The 17733-nt window shown below is 32.4% G+C and overlaps 2 protein-coding genes across 5 annotated transcripts; one reads left to right on the top strand and one right to left on the bottom strand.

Moving 5' to 3' along the window:
* Positions 1-261: 261 nt before the first annotated feature.
* Positions 262-5255, bottom strand: LOC129915963 (ribonucleoprotein RB97D-like). The gene is made up of 6 exons (XM_055995691.1): positions 5039-5255; positions 4737-4966; positions 3669-3913; positions 2571-3599; positions 2435-2515; positions 262-961 (listed from the first exon to the last, which is right to left on the bottom strand). The coding sequence occupies exons 1-5, from the start codon at positions 5120-5122 to the stop codon at positions 2466-2468; spliced, it is 1638 nt and encodes a 545-aa protein (XP_055851666.1). The 5' UTR covers positions 5123-5255; the 3' UTR covers positions 262-961; positions 2435-2465.
* Positions 5256-6511: 1256 nt separating this feature from the next.
* LOC129915966 (heterogeneous nuclear ribonucleoprotein A1-like) lies at positions 6512-12700 on the top strand. 4 transcript variants are annotated; one of them, XM_055995699.1, is made up of 5 exons: positions 6513-6705; positions 6818-7292; positions 10079-10600; positions 10935-11039; positions 12553-12700. In XM_055995699.1, the coding sequence occupies exons 1-4, from the start codon at positions 6643-6645 to the stop codon at positions 11036-11038; spliced, it is 1164 nt and encodes a 387-aa protein (XP_055851674.1). In that variant the 5' UTR covers positions 6513-6642; the 3' UTR covers position 11039; positions 12553-12700. The 4 variants fall into 4 exon arrangements, with proteins under 4 accessions (XP_055851677.1, XP_055851674.1, XP_055851675.1 ...); XM_055995700.1 differs by lacking the exon at positions 12553-12700 and adding an exon at positions 11382-11426; XM_055995702.1 differs by lacking the exons at positions 10935-11039; positions 12553-12700 and adding an exon at positions 11382-11742 and having other exon boundaries at positions 6512-6705.
* The last annotated feature ends 5033 nt before the right edge of the window (positions 12701-17733 follow it).

Here is a 17733-nt window from a genome sequence, read left to right as displayed (position 1 = left end):
ATGAGTAAGCCAAAGCTAGAAATCAATAAAATACGATAGCATTATACATACAACAATATGTGCTTAACTTAAGTTATGTAAGTTATAAAGTATCTATAACTATGATCTGTAGATAAAATACCTTTTTAAACGAACATTATTTCCCATCTAATAACTTATAATTAAAAAAGACAAAAATTCATAAAATAATATAAAACCTAGTAAGGTGCTGATGCGAAACGAAAAAGCCCATACAAAAATAACATGAAAAATGTCATAGCCGTTCTGAAGTACGCAGTTCTACCAGTAAAATTAAAAAATTGTCTCCGAAAATGTTAAGAAGTCTAAATTACTTTCCCTGCAGTGAAACAACGGCCGGATAATAATTTATTGCGTAGAGAAAATGTAATTTGATTTTTTCGTTTGTTATTGTCCTTTTGTGTGGTTTTGTTTGTTTTATTTCATTTAGTATTATTATTTTAGTTTTGCAATTTTGGAAAAAAAAATCGTTTCGCATCAGCAGCGGTACAACAATAAAATAAATTTGTGTAAATACATAAGTACATAAGACTTTTTTTAGACTTGAAAGTTATATAAGTATTTTTCTTTTATTTATGCAATACATAGTTCTTAGGGAATAAAATTAATAAACATTGAAATTTGTTATGTTTTTTTTATCTTTTCCAAAAATATGTTAGTAAACTGTCTAGATTAAGATAACAAACTAAATATAAACATTAAGTTTGTGTACATTTTACACAGATAATATTAGAATTCTATTCCTAATAGGTAATAAAATATTTTCAAATAAGAATTTTTTCTTTTTTTTTTGTTACTTAATCAGCATAATGAATAATATTGAATTTTAATTATATTATATTATTAATTATACCTAAGCCATTGAAATTTGACTATTTCTTCTTCCATAAATTTAAACTTAGAAAAGACTCAGTTTTGAGTTTTACATTTGTAGATGGTCGTCCTATTGAAATTGAAAAAAAATAAATATACATATATATTTCATAAATAAAATTGTATTATATTTAAATCTAAATTAAGCAAAAAAATAAATAAATAAAAGCTTAAAGTTTGAATTACGTGCTCTAACTACTTAAATCATGAAATTCATTCATTTGGATGTTCAAAAATGCTATATAAAGAGAGCGTAAGGCGGAAAACTGCTCTCATGTAACTCCAAGGGATTTAAAACTTATGATTATATCATCCTTTCTTAATCATCCATTCCTTTTTCAAAATTTGAAAAGAATGAAAGATATCTAAGGCAGGAAATAGAACCCTATCTAATCTCTAAGGCAGAACATGCATACCAAAGTTAAAATCGGTGAAACTGCTGTCCATTCTCTTATTAGCACCATTGAATATGTCATACACTACAAATAGTTGCCTGACAACCAAACTGATATGGCCATGTATAGACCTGAAACGCTCAAAGTGTTTTAATTGAATAAATATTAGTTCAACTATTATAGTTGATAGGAAAAAACGACAAACGACACGGGGTGTGTTCTCTAATGATTTCTGCAGCAGTTGCATGGACGAAGAAGAAGAGGAAACTGTTCAACATCTTCTGAGCACTCTCCAATGAATGAAGACTTAAAAAGTCTATTACAGTTCAGTAGAAGTTGCTAGTGGTTTGACTAATGCGTTCCAAACTCGTTAGTCTTTTGTGGTATCAGAATGGACCCATGAGGGTCTAAGTGAGTCGGAGAGTTACTTTAACCTAACCTATCATAACGTTTAAACACATAAATTTTGTTTCTACTGTACTATAACTTTTTAACTCTTTTACCATTACCCTCCCGCAATCAAATTTGATTTTTTGATTAACACCTAAGTTAAATAATATCTCAGCAAACTATTATTTCATATACGTTTTAACATAGCGAATACACACATATAAACGAAAGCTTACTTTAGTAGCGCTACTTGAAGTTTTATATGAATATTATACATTTATATTTAATTTTACAACATACGAAATATCGTCCCGTTTCTGCTTGAACCTCGTAAGTACATTTTTTTTAAAGTTTTAATTTTCTGTTAAACATTGCTCTAAAACTTACAGAAAGAATAGATACAAAGGTTTAAGTATAGAAACAACTCAATCAATATGTCATAAACATAACTTGATTTCCCTTTGTTCAATTCATATTTTTAATTTTCAGAAAAATGTATATTTATTTTTAGAACTGAACAAAATTTGCTTTGTAGATACGTGGTTCAGGCAGAAACGGGACGATATGTCAGTTGGTAAGATTTAGCCTAACAAATTCTAATGATAATTATGTAATTATTTTTTTTAATGGAAATATTTATTAAAAGCTTAGATTTTCAAATCCTAGAAAAAAACTTATTCGAACCTAAACTTACTGCATCAGCAAAGAATCCTAAGCTATTTATTTAATGAACAAAACAAAAATTAAAAAAATCATACCTTTGTCACACATTTCTGTCAGATTTCATCTTTAGTAACGACGATTTGAAATGCCTGGGGGAACAGGTTGTTGTCGAGAAACTGTTTAAACACGTTAATTTGCTAGGCAAAACAAATATATTTTAATAGTAATTACCTCCTGTTGGAGAACTGTAAGGATTCTTGCGCATACTGCTGTTTAAATTACTTTTTTGTGGTCCACCTCCGTAGTTTTGTTGATAACCACTTCCAAAGTTTTGCGAGTTTCCTTGGAACTCTGCTCCTTGTTGTTGGTTAAGTCTTCTTTGTGGAGAGGATCCCTGTTGTTGTGGAGATGTTTGTTGTATCTGGGAACCTCGTTGTTGCTGAGGAGCTCGTGGCGGTAGCTGAGGAGCTCGTGGCGGCAGAGGTCCTTGTTGTTGTACGGGACCTTGTATTGGAGGAACCCCTTGTGGTTGAATGGGTCCTTGTGGTGGGAGCCCTTGTTGTGGAGGGATGCCTTGTTGTGGAGGCACTTGCTGTATGGGTGCTTGTTGTGGAGGTCCTTGTTGCTGGACCCCTTGTGGCGGGAAGCCTTGTTGTTGCATAGGTCCTTGTGGTTGGGAAGGACCAGCATTATCATTCCAAATACCTTGAACAGGTGGAACAGGTGTATTGTTCCAGTTTCCTTGTGGTGGAACAGGACCAGCATTCCAATTAGCTTGTTGTGGGGGACCGTAGTTACCCTGGTTCCATTGAGCATTGGGTGGCCCATTCCAAGCATTTTGAGGTGGTTGATTCCAATTCCAGTTATTCACAGGAGGCTGATTGTAGCCATTGTAATTGTATTGGGGTCCCCAATTGTTGTAATTACCCGGCGGACCATTCATTGGTGGTCCATTCATTGGTGGACCATTCATTGGTGGACCATTCATTGGAGGGCCATTCATTGGAGGACCATTCATTGGAGGACCATTCATTGGTGGACCATTCATCGGAGGACCATTCATATATGGCCCATTCATTGGTGGGCCATTCATTGCATTCATAGGAGGTCTATTCATGGGCCCTCTATTTTGAAAAGGATTAGAATGTTTTTGATTATCTTGTCCTCCCCCTAAATTTTGCCCTGTACGTTTATTATCTTGACTGTACACAGATTTCTTAACATCAACCAGCACATATTTTATTGAATGTGTTTTTTGTACTAATTAAAAAAAAAAGAATTTAATGATAAGTAATAACAAGCAATTAAAGAAAAAAAAACTTAACTTACAAATAGTTTTATCAACGGCATCATAATCATCAAATTCAACAAAGGCAAAACCACGTCTTTTACCAGTCGTCCTGTCAGTGAGAATTTTAACGCTAACTACGTTGCCAAACTGAGAGAAATGTTCGCGTAAACAATCCTCATCGTGATTATCCTTAAGTCCGCCAACAAAAATTTTTTTAACAGTTGCTTTAGACTCATTGGGTGTGCGCTCTGGACGTGGAAGAGCACGTTTTGCTTCAACATTTCTGAAAAATAAAGAAGTACATTTTACATATTTTTACGGTAAAAATCTTTGGAAAAAAAAAATGATTTTCATAAGATTCCACAAAAGGCTAGACATGGACTTTGAGAAGAGCAGATGAAAACCTTTTAGTTTTTCTCAAACGACTTATTAAAGCAGTCGTATTCGGTCTAGTGAGAACGAGACTATTGCGAGGTACAACTTTGATTTGGGGTCGTCAAAGAATTTGTCTAGCTGTTGATTCGACAAATGAAACACAAGTTAGTCATCTCAGTCCTGTTGTCTGATGAAAAAGCATAAACTCTCCCACAACCAGATGAAAGCTTACTTGGCGTTATCGAAAGGAAAATCCTACTAAGCGAAGATACAATGACGAACAGCACGAGCTATTCAATGACTTGTCAAAGGTCAAACGCAAGAATGTTTAGAATGGATGGGACACGAAACCAATGGAGCGTCCCGTTGAAGGTCATCTCCAACGACTTGAGGTGCAAAATTTGGAGACGGCTAGCTGAAGATCGAACTGACTGGAATAGGTTTCGAATACGGTTTTCACGCTCAAAGTAAGATGGCTTCAACTGGAGGAGATGAACCTAAACGTTCAATCAGCTATTTATAGACAACTTAATGGAGAAATTGAAGAAACGAGCTAAATCTATAAATTGTAAATTGTACACTTCAGATTTCGACTAGTTCAGAAGGTAGTTTGAACGCTTCGCTTTTAAATTGAGAACCTAAATGTCCTGTTCGAAAATTTGAGTAGGAGCCGCAATCACACTTTATTCATTCAGAGTTACAATTACTAATACAAATAAAAAAATACTTACTTTCCATCTATAGTATGAGGACGATTCTTTTGTGCCTTGTCAACCATAGAAGCTCTTGTATAAGTAATGAAACCAAAACCTCGAGACCTTTTGGTTACCGGATCGCGCATAACAACACAGTCTACTACTTTGCCCCATTGTTCATAAAAAGAGCGAAGTGATTCTTCATTTGTTTGTACTGCCAAACCTCCAATAAAAAGTTTACGAAGATGTTCAAATTCACATATTTCCTTTAATTAAATATTAAAAAGAAAAAACAATTAAACACAAGCTACATTTGAATAATTTTGCAATAACCTTACATCTTCATCACTTTCAACGGTGAGGTCTTCGGCTTCGGCTGGTTCATCTTTGATAACAACAGAATTATTTCTTCGTGAATGCATTTTATACTTTTTATAGTTTAATTAATTAATAATAAAACAGCACAATAATTTCTAGAAATTGAGATTTTTTTATTTCAGTTTTCCGATATTTCGAAGAAAAAGTATTCAGAATTCACTTTAAAAGGAATTAGAAAAACTTTAAAAGAAAGTAATGGATTTACTGTACTACATAATCGGCATTTTGTGTTCACACTATCAAAATTGTTTGACATTCTAGATTTCATGCACACGCACGAACATGTATGTATACCTAGATCGAAGAGTTGAAGAGTCGAGATATAAGCTTTTGGTAAAGGCTTGACCACACCGGAAGAGTATGCGGTAGCGGTACGGGTACTTGTATGAAAAAAAATTCCAAACTGACACACGTTCATTTAGAATTTTTTTGGATACAAGTACCTGTACCGCTACCCGTACCGCTACCACATCTCTTCTGGTTTGGTCACTTGTTTGACAAAAATTCCACAATTGAATATGTGCCTGGCTACACAGTGATTTTTCAATCGATTGAAAAATCACATGCGGTGGCTACACACTGTTGTGCCCAATCACGTTCCACTTTTACATTTTCTAGGAACAAACGTCAAAAAGAGGAACAATTTAGCAATGGAACTGTACTACCCTCAGAAAATTCAATTCCCTTCGTGAGCATCTTCCCCCTTCACTCCTCATCCCTCTTGCCTTCAAACTCACTGCTTAGGCGATTGAAAAATCACCGTGTAGCCAGGCACATATTCAATTGTGGAATTTTTGTCAAACAAGTGACCAAACCAGAAGAGATGTGGTAGCGGTACGGGTAGCGGTACAGGTACTTGTATCCAAAAAAATTCTAAATTAACACATCAACTTTCAGATAGGGAATTTTTTTAATACAAATATCGTTACCGCTACCCGTTCCGCTACCGCATACCCTCCGGTGTGGCCAAGCCTTCAATATAAGCGGTATTCACGATCCGGTACAACGAAAAGGTGTAAAATTGCTAAATTTTATTTTTCTATTACTACAACTACAAAAGACAAATTTTGCACTGTTGTATTTTATTTTTGCAATAGTTGAAGAAAATGTTACACTTTTGCACTTTTACAAAGATACAAGACCATTCGCATCGGTACGCCACCACTTGTTTGTTTTTAGAAAATGTAAATTGGAATGTGACCGCCAAAAAATGGACAGTACTTTCAAGTAGAATAAAATTCTACCTGAAAAATTCTGATTGAAAAAATCGTCCAATGTAAACTCTAACTTAAAAATTTGCTGTGCTAGTGTGTTATCGGCCTAAGCTTAATTTAGGCTGAATATCCCAATTTCATAAAATTTCTCATTTCCGCTTCAATTTCATATTGTTCCAAAATGGTGCCACGTCATTTCCTCCAAGCCAAGCCGACATATCCACAAAAAATTTTATTCTTCTTCAAGCAAACGTTGTGAGTGGTCGGATCCATTTCGTTCGTTCATTTAAATTAATTTATATTATTAAAAAATATATATCAAAACAAAACTATCCATAAATAAAACTAAAATGCCGAATTCAGACAGTCAACAATCCAATGGAAATTACAACAATCGCAATGACGATGATGATGTAAGTTAAAAATAAAATTTTTTTCATCCATCTTTTTTTTTTCAATAACTACGTATATATGTGTGTCGGCCATTTTAAATACAAATTTATAATTTCAATTCTTTTTTCCTAGGACATCCATGAGCCTGAACATATGCGAAAACTTTTCATTGGAGGACTAGATTACCGCACCACCGATGATTCTTTAAAATCTCATTTCGAGCAATGGGGAAAAATTGTCGATGTTGTGGTTATGAAGGATCCAAAAACGAAACGGTCACGCGGCTTTGGTTTCATTACTTACTCCCACTCTTATATGATCGATGATGCCCAAGCGGCTCGCCCTCATAAAATTGATGGGCGTGTAGTCGAACCAAAGCGTGCTGTTCCACGTCAGGATATCGATCGCCCCGATGCTGGTGCTTCGGTTAAGAAATTGTTTGTTGGTGGACTTAAGGATGATCACGATGAAAATTCTTTGCGTGATTATTTTTCATCGTATGGCAAAATTCTTTCTGTCAATATTGTCATGGACAAAGAAACTGGCAAACGAAGAGGTTTTGCTTTTATTGAATTTGAGGACTATGACCCAGTTGATAAAATTGTTTGTAAGTATATATAAAAGCTCCTTATTTTATTACTATAGACATCCAAATTTTTTGTATATATAAATAGAAGGAAGTACAGTTTGGGCTTATACATAAATTTTCATGATAGCGTGGGGTGGTTTCAGAATTGGGGTAGTATTGATTTTTTCTCTTTTTTTAGAAAATCAATGAAAGTTAATGTATACATGCAAGTTAATGTATGACGAGTTTATACACAGTCCCAGCTCCGAGCAGTTTTTTCAATAAATTAGTTCGGCGTTTCATGACTGTAAGATAAAATATATTTGGCTGGCATTATATTACTGTTGGTTTACTTTTTAAAGTGCGCCGATGAAAAAGTGTCAGGTACATTTTAACTTGCCAAAGTTATATCGCAAACAAACGTTATTAATGGACACAAATTCAATAATAGATAGGAATTATTGTTAATTATGGAGATGAATGATGTAAGCAAGTCGTGTTTTATTTTTACAACTAAGTATGAAATCACTTTTAAACACTAAAAAAGGTATGACTACACAAGGTATTTTTTTTGTTTTTGCTTTGCAAATAAAAAAAAAGTAGATACCTACTGAGTTGTAAAAAAAAAAATAGTAGTAAGTAGTAAGTCACAAAATGCTAATTTTACAGGGGACGATTTTTAAGTTTCAAATTGGTTTAAAGCGACATTTTTCTGCTCGTTCGCCATTTAAGTTATGTTTTTTATAAAGTTTGTTGTTTTTTTCTTGAATAAACCATACAAGTTTATCTCATTAGTAGGTGCATACTATTTTTAAATATTTTTTAAAACTAAAAACCCAAAATTCCTATGCAAGTACGCACTTTCCTTAAATTAAAAGTGGACAATTTATGATGGGACTTAGAACAATCAAGAATACTCGGATCTCATTTTCAGAGATAAAGAGTCTTAAATAAACAATAAGGAGTTAAAAAAAAATGAGACGTAGGCATAAATTGCAGTTTCATATCAAAATATTTATAAATAATTCGCGCTATAATAGCATTTTAGACCACAGTGTGTCGGTGTAACGTTTTTCCCTTTATTTTTTTATTTTATAAAGACAGAGAAAAGTCGGAAATCTGAGAAAATTTATACACACAGTCCCAGCTCCGCACAGTTTTTATTAATAAATTAGTGCGGCGTTTCATGACTGTAAGAGCAAAGTTTCGACAGATATTATATTATTGTTGTTTTGCTTCATTATAGTAAACTGATGAAAAAGTATCTGTTACAAATTAAATATAAAAGTCAAAAAACTTTTTTTGAGTTTGGTTATTTTGGTAAGATATTTCAATTGTGGAAGAGAATTTTTGCAGGTTGGAAATTAAATTGTAGTATTTCAATTACTTAATGTGTCAGAAATTTTGAAAATTATGGTTTGGTTCAAACTCTATTTTCGTTGTGGACCAGTTTAACTGAGAAAAAATAATTTCTTAATTGACAAATAATCCTTTTCCAGATTTTCCTTATGAAAATTTACAATTTCTCTGGAAAGATAAATAAAAGGAAGACCAAATACCAAGCTTTGCATATACCAACCAAATGATTACCCTAGTATGGGCCATTTGGGTGATGCTAAAGTTACATATAAAAAAAGTCTAGTATATGAAGTTGTATGGACTCTTCTAGTTGACAAGGAAACAAATCTCTAAACAGAAAAAATTTCAATCGGCGAATGGAGGTTTATTTTTTTAACATAGGTATTTATTAAAAAAAAGTGCATAGTTGCTGCAATTTAATTTGAAAATGTTACTACCTACATAACCGCAAGATTTGTATATCTCGTACAAATGATAAAAATGCTTTCCGTAAAATAACATAAAAGACAACCTTTTGATCTATTAATAACTAAAAGTGTAAAGTCTTTATTCTCAACTTGCGAAATTCGTTTTATTCACTAAAAGTTGAAAAGTATGGTTTGGTTCAAAATCTATTTTCGTTGCAGACTAGTTTATTAACTGAGAAATAATTTCTTAATTGACAAATAATCCTTTTCCAGATTTTCCCTATGAAAATTTGCAATTTCTTTGGAAAGATAAAAAAAAGGAAAAACAAATACCAAGTTTTGCATATACCAACCAAATGATAACCCTAAGTATGGGCCAATTGGGTGATGCTAAAGCTACAAATAAAAAAGTCAAAAAACATTGGTCAATGTAAATAAAACAACTGTGTTAATTGGTCTTCAATTTTACATTCCGTAACACTTGGGTAGCCTCACACATTGTTCACTTTTAAATCATTGTTTTTTTGTACTTTCTTTATGAGAAAGAAGGTAATATTTAATTATAAAAAAGGATTTCTGTGTCTAAACACTAATTTGATCATTTTATTTTCATTCATTCCTCTATACACAGTCCCAGCTCCGTACAGTTTTCATTAATAAATTCGTGCGGCGTTTCATGACTGTAAGATAAAACATTTGGCAGATATTATATTATTGTTGTTTTGCTAAATCATAGTAAACTGATGAAAAAGTATCTGCTACAGATTAAATATAAATAACTTACGAAAGTATTGTAAATTCCTAAAGTTATCCAGGTCTTTTGAGGCATCTCGACTTTAAGTAGGCATAAATTATTGATTTATGAATGGGGTATTAAGAATTTAGCCTAACTTATTTATTATTATTTATTAGAGATTACTTAAACTTCAGGGAATTAAAGAAGTTCAAATTAAAGACAAAGTAAAGTGAAGCCCAAATTTTGTGAATCGTCAATTATTATCATCTAAAATAAAATTTGTTGGGCAAACCTTTAATTTTCGTTTTCTTTCTAAATTTCAGTACAGAAAAACCACACCATTAAGAATAAATCTCTAGATATTAAGAAAGCCTTGCCTAAACATGAAATGGATCGCGGATCTGGCGGAGGTGGCCAGGGAGGCGGTGGTATGCGTGGTGGCCGTATGGGCGGTGGACGTAATGACCGTGGAAATAATCAAGGCAACAATGGTTGGGGCGGCAATCGCAACCAAAATGATAATTGGGGTGGAAATAGTAACTTTGGCGGTGGCTACAATGGTGGCAATCAAGGCGGTGGTGGTGGAGGTAATTGGAACAACCCATGGGATAATGGTAACCAAGGAGGAAGCGGCGGTGGTGGCTGGAACCAAGGAGGTGGTGGTGGTGGCTTCAATAATGGAGGCAACCAAGGTGGCAATTGGGGAGGCAATAATGACAATTTCGATGATGGATTCCAACAGAACTTTGGTGGTGGCCCAATGAGAGGTGGTAATAACTTTGGCAACAACCGCATGAATCCCTACGGAGGTGGTGGTGGCGGTGGAAACTTTGGAAAACCCATGGGTAAGTAAATTAATTATGCCTAAAATAACCTTAGCTTCCATTTTCCCAATTATTATCCCATCCAAACACCCTACAAATCGCAGCCCCTGACAATTGGCAAAACTGATTCTTAGTTTGTTCAGTTGTATATTAATTTAAATGCTGCGAGATTAAAAAAACAGACGTCGACAATCGCTATGTTATACGAATTAGAATTCAAACCACATTCGATGTAACACGCAGTCCCGCCACAAATCTAACATCCCATGCTTTCGTTTTCTAACAATCCATTTAGCTTTGTGATAGATGATATTGAGAGTTTTGTATAGGTTAACAATAGGCAATGTTATTTCAGGCAACAACAGTGGTGGTGGCTACGGAGGTGGCAATCAGGGTTATAACAACGGCCCCAACAATATGATGATGGGCGGTGGTGGAGGCGGCAATAGGAGATACTGAGGTGAGCATACAAATTAAATTAGGAAAGATTCCAAAATAGAACAACCTTTAATCCACATTTGAGAATCGGTTGAGAGACAAAACTAGATTTGAATTTAAAAAAAACATCCCTCTAGATTTTTAGATTTGTAGGTTTATTAGACTCCATTATCCGTTTTTATGTAAAAACACCCACCTAGAAGCGGGAGTAATTTATAACCTCATCTATGCAAAACAGTTTCCAAAAGTCTAGCTCTGCTGATACCTCAAACAAAAAAAAAAACTATCATGATAAATCTAAAACTTGAAAATTTCAATAATATATATATTTTTTATGTATTTATTCTTTTATCTTTACAAATAGGTAAAAAATTGCCAGGTCGCATTGAGTCTTAAAGATAAATTATAACAAAATCAAAAAAGGCAGAAAGAGAGAGAGGGAGAGACAGTGAGGCGAATAAAAAGATTGGAAGTCAGAAAGAAATAGGCATATTGTATTATAAAAAAATAGAGTATTGCAATGAACCAAGAAAAGGCAAGAAGTTGTTGTAATTTATAATCAGAGTTTTAAGAAAATCAACATAAAACAAAAGAAGAAGAAACTACGAAATTACTTTTAACAATTTTGACTTCGGCCAAAGAGAAGACCAAGAATTACAGAACAAAAAATCTTTCAAGCTCTAGATCTGACAGTAAAAAATCGCTTCCAAAAAAACAAAACAAACTCCGTAATATTATTAGAATATTTATATACCTTAAACTTAACGAAAGATGTGTAAGAATTTCTTTTAATTTTCTTTGTTTCATAAACAATTTTTTTATACATTTTATCATAATAATCTTAATTAAGTAAACTAGTTGTCTAAGCTTTCTTCTTATCACATAACAAACAAAATACGCAAAAAAAGATAAAAAAAAACTTTCTCAAACAAAAACATAGTAGAAAAAATTTACAAACTAAAATATTTATTAGATTAAAAAACAAAAAATAGAACACAATGATCATGATGAAAAAATAAACACGTTCTAGAATGTTTAACAAAAAGAAGAAAAATATTACATAATTATGTTCATGTATTGTACATAGAAGAAAAAGGAGAGAAAGTAAATTAAAATTAGAAATCTATAAAAAAATGAAAACCAAAGTAGTTTTTTGTGTCTATTTTAGAGTGCTTTTTTTTAAAAACGGCCTAAGAAAGACTGCAAGTGCATTGTTTGTAGAATATTTGTATTTTTTTATTTGTGTGTTTTTATATTTAGCACAGCTTGAGAAACATAAAATTTAGACAAGATTGATTGACAGAAATTAAGGAACCATTTGCGAGCAGAAAGAAAAAGAGAAAGTGAGTGCGACAGGAGAGAAGACAAGAGTATTTCAGGAACAGATTAATCGTTTCGTCATTGAAAGAAGAGAAGAAAGAGAGAGAAATTAAATAGGATTTTGTTGGCCTCAAGAAATCTTACAATTTTTCTTATTTAAATTTCTGTGCGTGATTTTTCACAAACGTGTTTTTAACTAATGAATTTTTTACAAGCCTGAGGACGACATGATGACACGAACACATCGTTTGAGACAGCTTTTTCTCGCAATTGTGCATAAAAGCAACTGCTAAATCGACTTTCTTTCGTGGGTATACGAAATCTAATGGATTTGAACGCCGTGCCGTGAAAAATTGTAAGTGATCCTTTAAATGATTTGCTTTTGAAAATGAAATAATAAAAAAATTACGTTATTGAAAACTACATATACATATGATTTACAATAATATTAAAACTGTAAACGTTTTTTTTTTATTATTTCAATTTCAATTACTCTTATGTGTTTACTTTTATTTGTCCCATTTTTTTATTGATTTTAATAAAGAATAAAAAAAAATTTGAAAATACAACAAAAAAATATGTTTTTTTTATGAACCAAGAAGAAAAATTCTAAAAATTAATGGTAAGTAGTTTCAGTGTAGATATTTGAACAAGGCATGAACGGATTGCATAATTTCATAAATGAATGGTTGTAAAAGTATGCTTTCATAAATCCAAATGATAAATTTCAGTAAGTATGTACATATTTGATAGCGCATTCAATCAAATTAACGTAGGTTCCGAATTCTTTGTAATGCATAGTACGGTGCTGTAGCGAAACAGAAATTTTTCGTTGATCTGGGTATCGTTGTTTTGCCTTTCGTTTGGTAGTACGAAATAGGGCCCCTTTGTATATAAAATCTATAGTACTATCATGAAGTGAAATTTTTTAGTTTGTTCGCTACCTAAGTGGTCGCGAGGGCGCTTAGATCGAATTCAATAATGGGAGTAAGGAGATGAGATATACATTTCTGTTTGAAATTTGACATAGTTTTTAGTTCGTTCGCTAGCTTACTATTTTGGTGGCGCTGTTTTTTTTTCATGATAGTACTATAGATTTTATATACAAAGCCCACGACAACGATAGTCACGACATAAGAGATTTAGTACAACGATAACACTGGTTAACAAGGGTTCTGTTGCCGGAACCAAAATATACTTTTCTGAAGGTTTTCGGTGTGCTGAACTCGAATCCGAAGTCAAAAAAATTCTAGCAGCTCGCGTTTTTGAAATATTACCGTTAGAAAATGCAAAAAAACGTTTTTTTGACTACTTCGGACGTTTTTTTTTCATGTAAGAAAATTTTTTTAAATTAAAATTGTAACAGTTCCTAAAAGACCTGTTTTTCTTCTTTCAAAATCTGTTTAAATCTTTCCGATATCTTTCGTATAGGTATAGATATCTTAAGATGAACTAAGTGTGTTTTGCTCAAAAATCATAGAGGATGTAATAACTTTATAATACATTGGTAAGCCAAGCAGCACATGTGTTGTCGAAAAAATTTTAGTTGTTGCTTACTACATATTTAATACCCTTTTCAAAAATGTAATTAAAAGACTTTCATCAGCTCTAGTTTCTTAGTTTCAGCAAAGTAGATATAAAACAGAAAAAAACATGTATTTACTTAGAAAAACTTTATTTAAAAAAATAAATTAACCATTAGTTTCCAAAAAACTTTGTTTTAAGGCTCTCCTCTGGTGTGCTGAATTTGGAAAATGACGTATAAGAGACCAACAATAATCGGACATCATATTCGTATCCCAGAAACCCTGGTATAAAGTTATTATCCTCTATGATTTTTGAGCAAAACACACTTACTTCATCTTAAGATATCTCGACCTATACGAAAGATATCGGAAAGATTTAAACAGATTTTGAAAGAAGAAAAACAGGTCTTTTAGAAACCGTTACAATTTAAATTTTAAAAAATTTTCTTACATGAAAGGGTGCTTTCATAATTGCATGGTTGCTTTGTTTACATGCGGTCATTTGCGATCAGACTAATGTCAGAAAAACTATTCACGCATGTATTTTACTTTGAATTTATGAACACCTTTTCTGATTTGCGTCATTTATCAATTTTTTTAAGTTGCAATTCAGCCTCTTTTGCAAAATAACAATAGGTGTGTTTTTTTGTTTATCTATATAGATTTTGTGCAAAAAAACGACATTGAGATTTTTGAAATCGAAACAATTTACGTGTTAAAAACAACAAAAACTTTATCTGTATAGATTTTTGAAAAATCCAGATAATTATCCAGATTTTACTTTCTCTCGATAAAAACAGAAGTGCCAAGGTAGTTTAATTGTTGTGTTCATACAGAAATATCTGAAAATATTAACAAAAAAAAAAAATATTTGCGTTTTGCATTTATGAACACCTGACATTTGTCATTTGCATTAATGAATGCTTTGCTTTCGTCAGACTTGCGCAACCATGCATTTATGAAAGCGCCCATATTTAATTTATAACAACTTATTTAGTTTTTATGATTTTAATTATTGCTTACGCGACCCGTTTCGGAAACAATGTGTAAATTCACAAACGCATCACTGCAGAGATGGGGCGCTTTCATAAATGCATGGTTGCGCAAGTCTGACGAATGCAAAGCTTTCATTAATGCAAATGACAAATGTCAGGTGTTCATAAATGTAAAACGCAAATATTTGCAGCGCAAATGTGCAACTGAAAAAATTCTCATGCGCAATGAATTTAAACTTAAAGAAAGAAGAAACATGACGTAAAAGATGATACAGCTTTTCTTTGTTTCTCAATTCTGTCGAAATATTAATTGGAAATTCAAAGTTCAAGTCAAAATAACAAAAATAGCCACGAATTTCTTGGATATAATAAATTTGTAAATATTGACAGAAATGTTTAAACAAAAGTTTTTTTTCTTAGAGGATGGAATTAAGATAATATTATGTTAATTTTGGAGAAGAGGCTGAATTGCAACTTAAAAATTTTGACAAATGACACAAATCAGAAAAAATGTTCATAAATTCAAAGTAAAATACATGCGCAAATAGTTTCTCTGACATTAGTCTGATCGCAAATGAAGCAACCATGCAATTATGAAAGCACCCATGATTTGCGATCATTCCTGTAGCACGTTCATAAACCAAATAATTAGCATCACTTAAAATGTCGATCGTTCACTATTGCAGAGTTGGATAAACTGATGCGCAAATATCAAACAACTTGGTGATGCCGACGCGATTTATAGAAAAAATGAATGAAAAGGACAATGAAAATTATTTAATCAAATTCTAAATTATTTATAAATGAATAAATTTGAAGAAATTTAGGGATTATTTTACCAGCACACAAATTAAACAACTAATAGAAACCAAATTAATATAATGAAAGTGTATTTATTGGGGGCAGAAAATCGAAGTTAGTATTGTGGAGGAAAGTTCTGTAGAAGATAAAATGTGAGGCTCCAGATTTTAATTACAACAAAGAGTTTGTATTAGTACATTTCCATCATTAAGTAAAAATTGTTTTTAAACGTAAAACTTTTTGTCAATCAGCATCGCATCGTCATCAGCTGAGCAACGATCAGCATCGCAAAAAAGCAGTGATGCGTAATCATTACCAAAAAATTTGACGTTTGTGAATTTACCCAATGTTCCATCTTCGGGCGAATAATTACTTATTAACTCACAAAAGTGAAATTCAATTTTTCCGGGTAGAATCTTGTTCATTTGAAAAACACGACAGGGTTGAAACGTACAAAAATTTCCGATCTCTAAATGCTCAATTATGTCGACTTTTCGCCTCGTGTGAACGTAATGGCGACTTTTCACGAGTCGATTTTTGCCGTGAGGCGTAGCTTTTCGACTCGTGTGAACGTAAGCCCAAGGTGACTAAAGTGACATTCCCCATCCCCATAGAAAAATCCTAGTCAACTTAAGTCGTGCGGCTAAATCAACTCGTGAAAAGGAAAAAGGCTTCTTTAACCCTCTACCGCATACTAACCCATATATGGTTTATTGACTTCATATCGATTTATTCCCGTTATATTGCACCAAATGTCAAAAAGAAAAAACTTTAATAAAACTATAGGGGTATTCACGATGCGATGCAACTGGCCTTGTATCATTGCAAAAGTGCAAAAGTGTAAAATCTTACAACACTACAAAAACAAAATAGGGGTATTCACGATCCGATGCAACTGGTCTTGTATCATTGCAAAAGTGCAAAAGTGTAAAATCTTGCAACACTACAACAACAAAATATATGGATTGAAATTTTACAATGGTCTTGCACTTTTGCTATACCCTAACCCTATTGCAAAATAAAAATACAATGGTGTAAAATTTTTTTGACAGATGGCAGCTCACCGTCGTGTGTCACCCATGATGAACAGTTCTTTTTTATTCTTATTCTTTTTTATTTTGTTTCTTTTGATGTAATTTGTGAAAACAAATTAACCCGAACACAACAAAGAATGAAATTATAAAAAAATTGAAAAAAAAAAGAAGAAGCATCGGTGGAAAGACAACTCCGTAAAAAAAAAGGGTGAAGCTGATATAATTCATATCATGGATTCCATTCAATATTTACTATAGATAAGAAGAGGTGCGTTCACGATCTATTGTAAAAAAATAAAATTTTACACTTTTACTAGACCTGTTGCACCAGATCGTGAATACCCCTAATATATGGATTGAAATTTTACAATGGTCTTGCACTTTTGCAATACCCTAACCCTATTGCAAAATAAAAATACGATGGAGTAAAATTATTTTTGACACACGGAGAAAAATGAATCTAGTACTTTATACTCCATATGACTAGTAAGGTAATTAAAGTAAAAAGCCCTAGATTTTAAGTAAAATTTACCTTACGTATTGAACATTTCTTGGATCCGTAAAGTAATTTTTACAAGAAAGTTATGGTGAACAAATTATAGTAGTATATACCTTACGAGTAGCAATATTTTCTTTACGTAGAGTCAAATATACCTTCAACCAAAAAAGTGTATGAATCTTTTCACTTTAAGATTCTAGTAAAACATATTTTACAAATTTAACTATTCTATGAATAAGTTTTACCTTACACTAAAGTAATAATAATACTGAATTCTAGGAAATTTCCCCAATAGAGATCAGTACCCTCGATACATAGAAAAAACTCTTAAAGCTATCATTGAAAAGTGCGCCATTTTTTCTCCATTTGTGTTTGATTTTGATTTTTTGTCAAAACTTTTAGGTGACGAGTGCGGGATAATTATATTAATTCATAAAGAATTCGCAAACAATTAGATCAAATAAAGTCAATTTAATTTTTATTGATGATATTTGCCTAAATAAAATTGTATGCATTTATCTTACAAAAATTAATTAAAATA

This window comes from Episyrphus balteatus, chromosome 3, assembly GCF_945859705.1.
Source record: "Episyrphus balteatus chromosome 3, idEpiBalt1.1, whole genome shotgun sequence".
Taxonomy (NCBI): domain Eukaryota; kingdom Metazoa; phylum Arthropoda; class Insecta; order Diptera; family Syrphidae; genus Episyrphus; species Episyrphus balteatus.
This window is presented reverse-complemented; position numbering and strand designations above follow the sequence as displayed.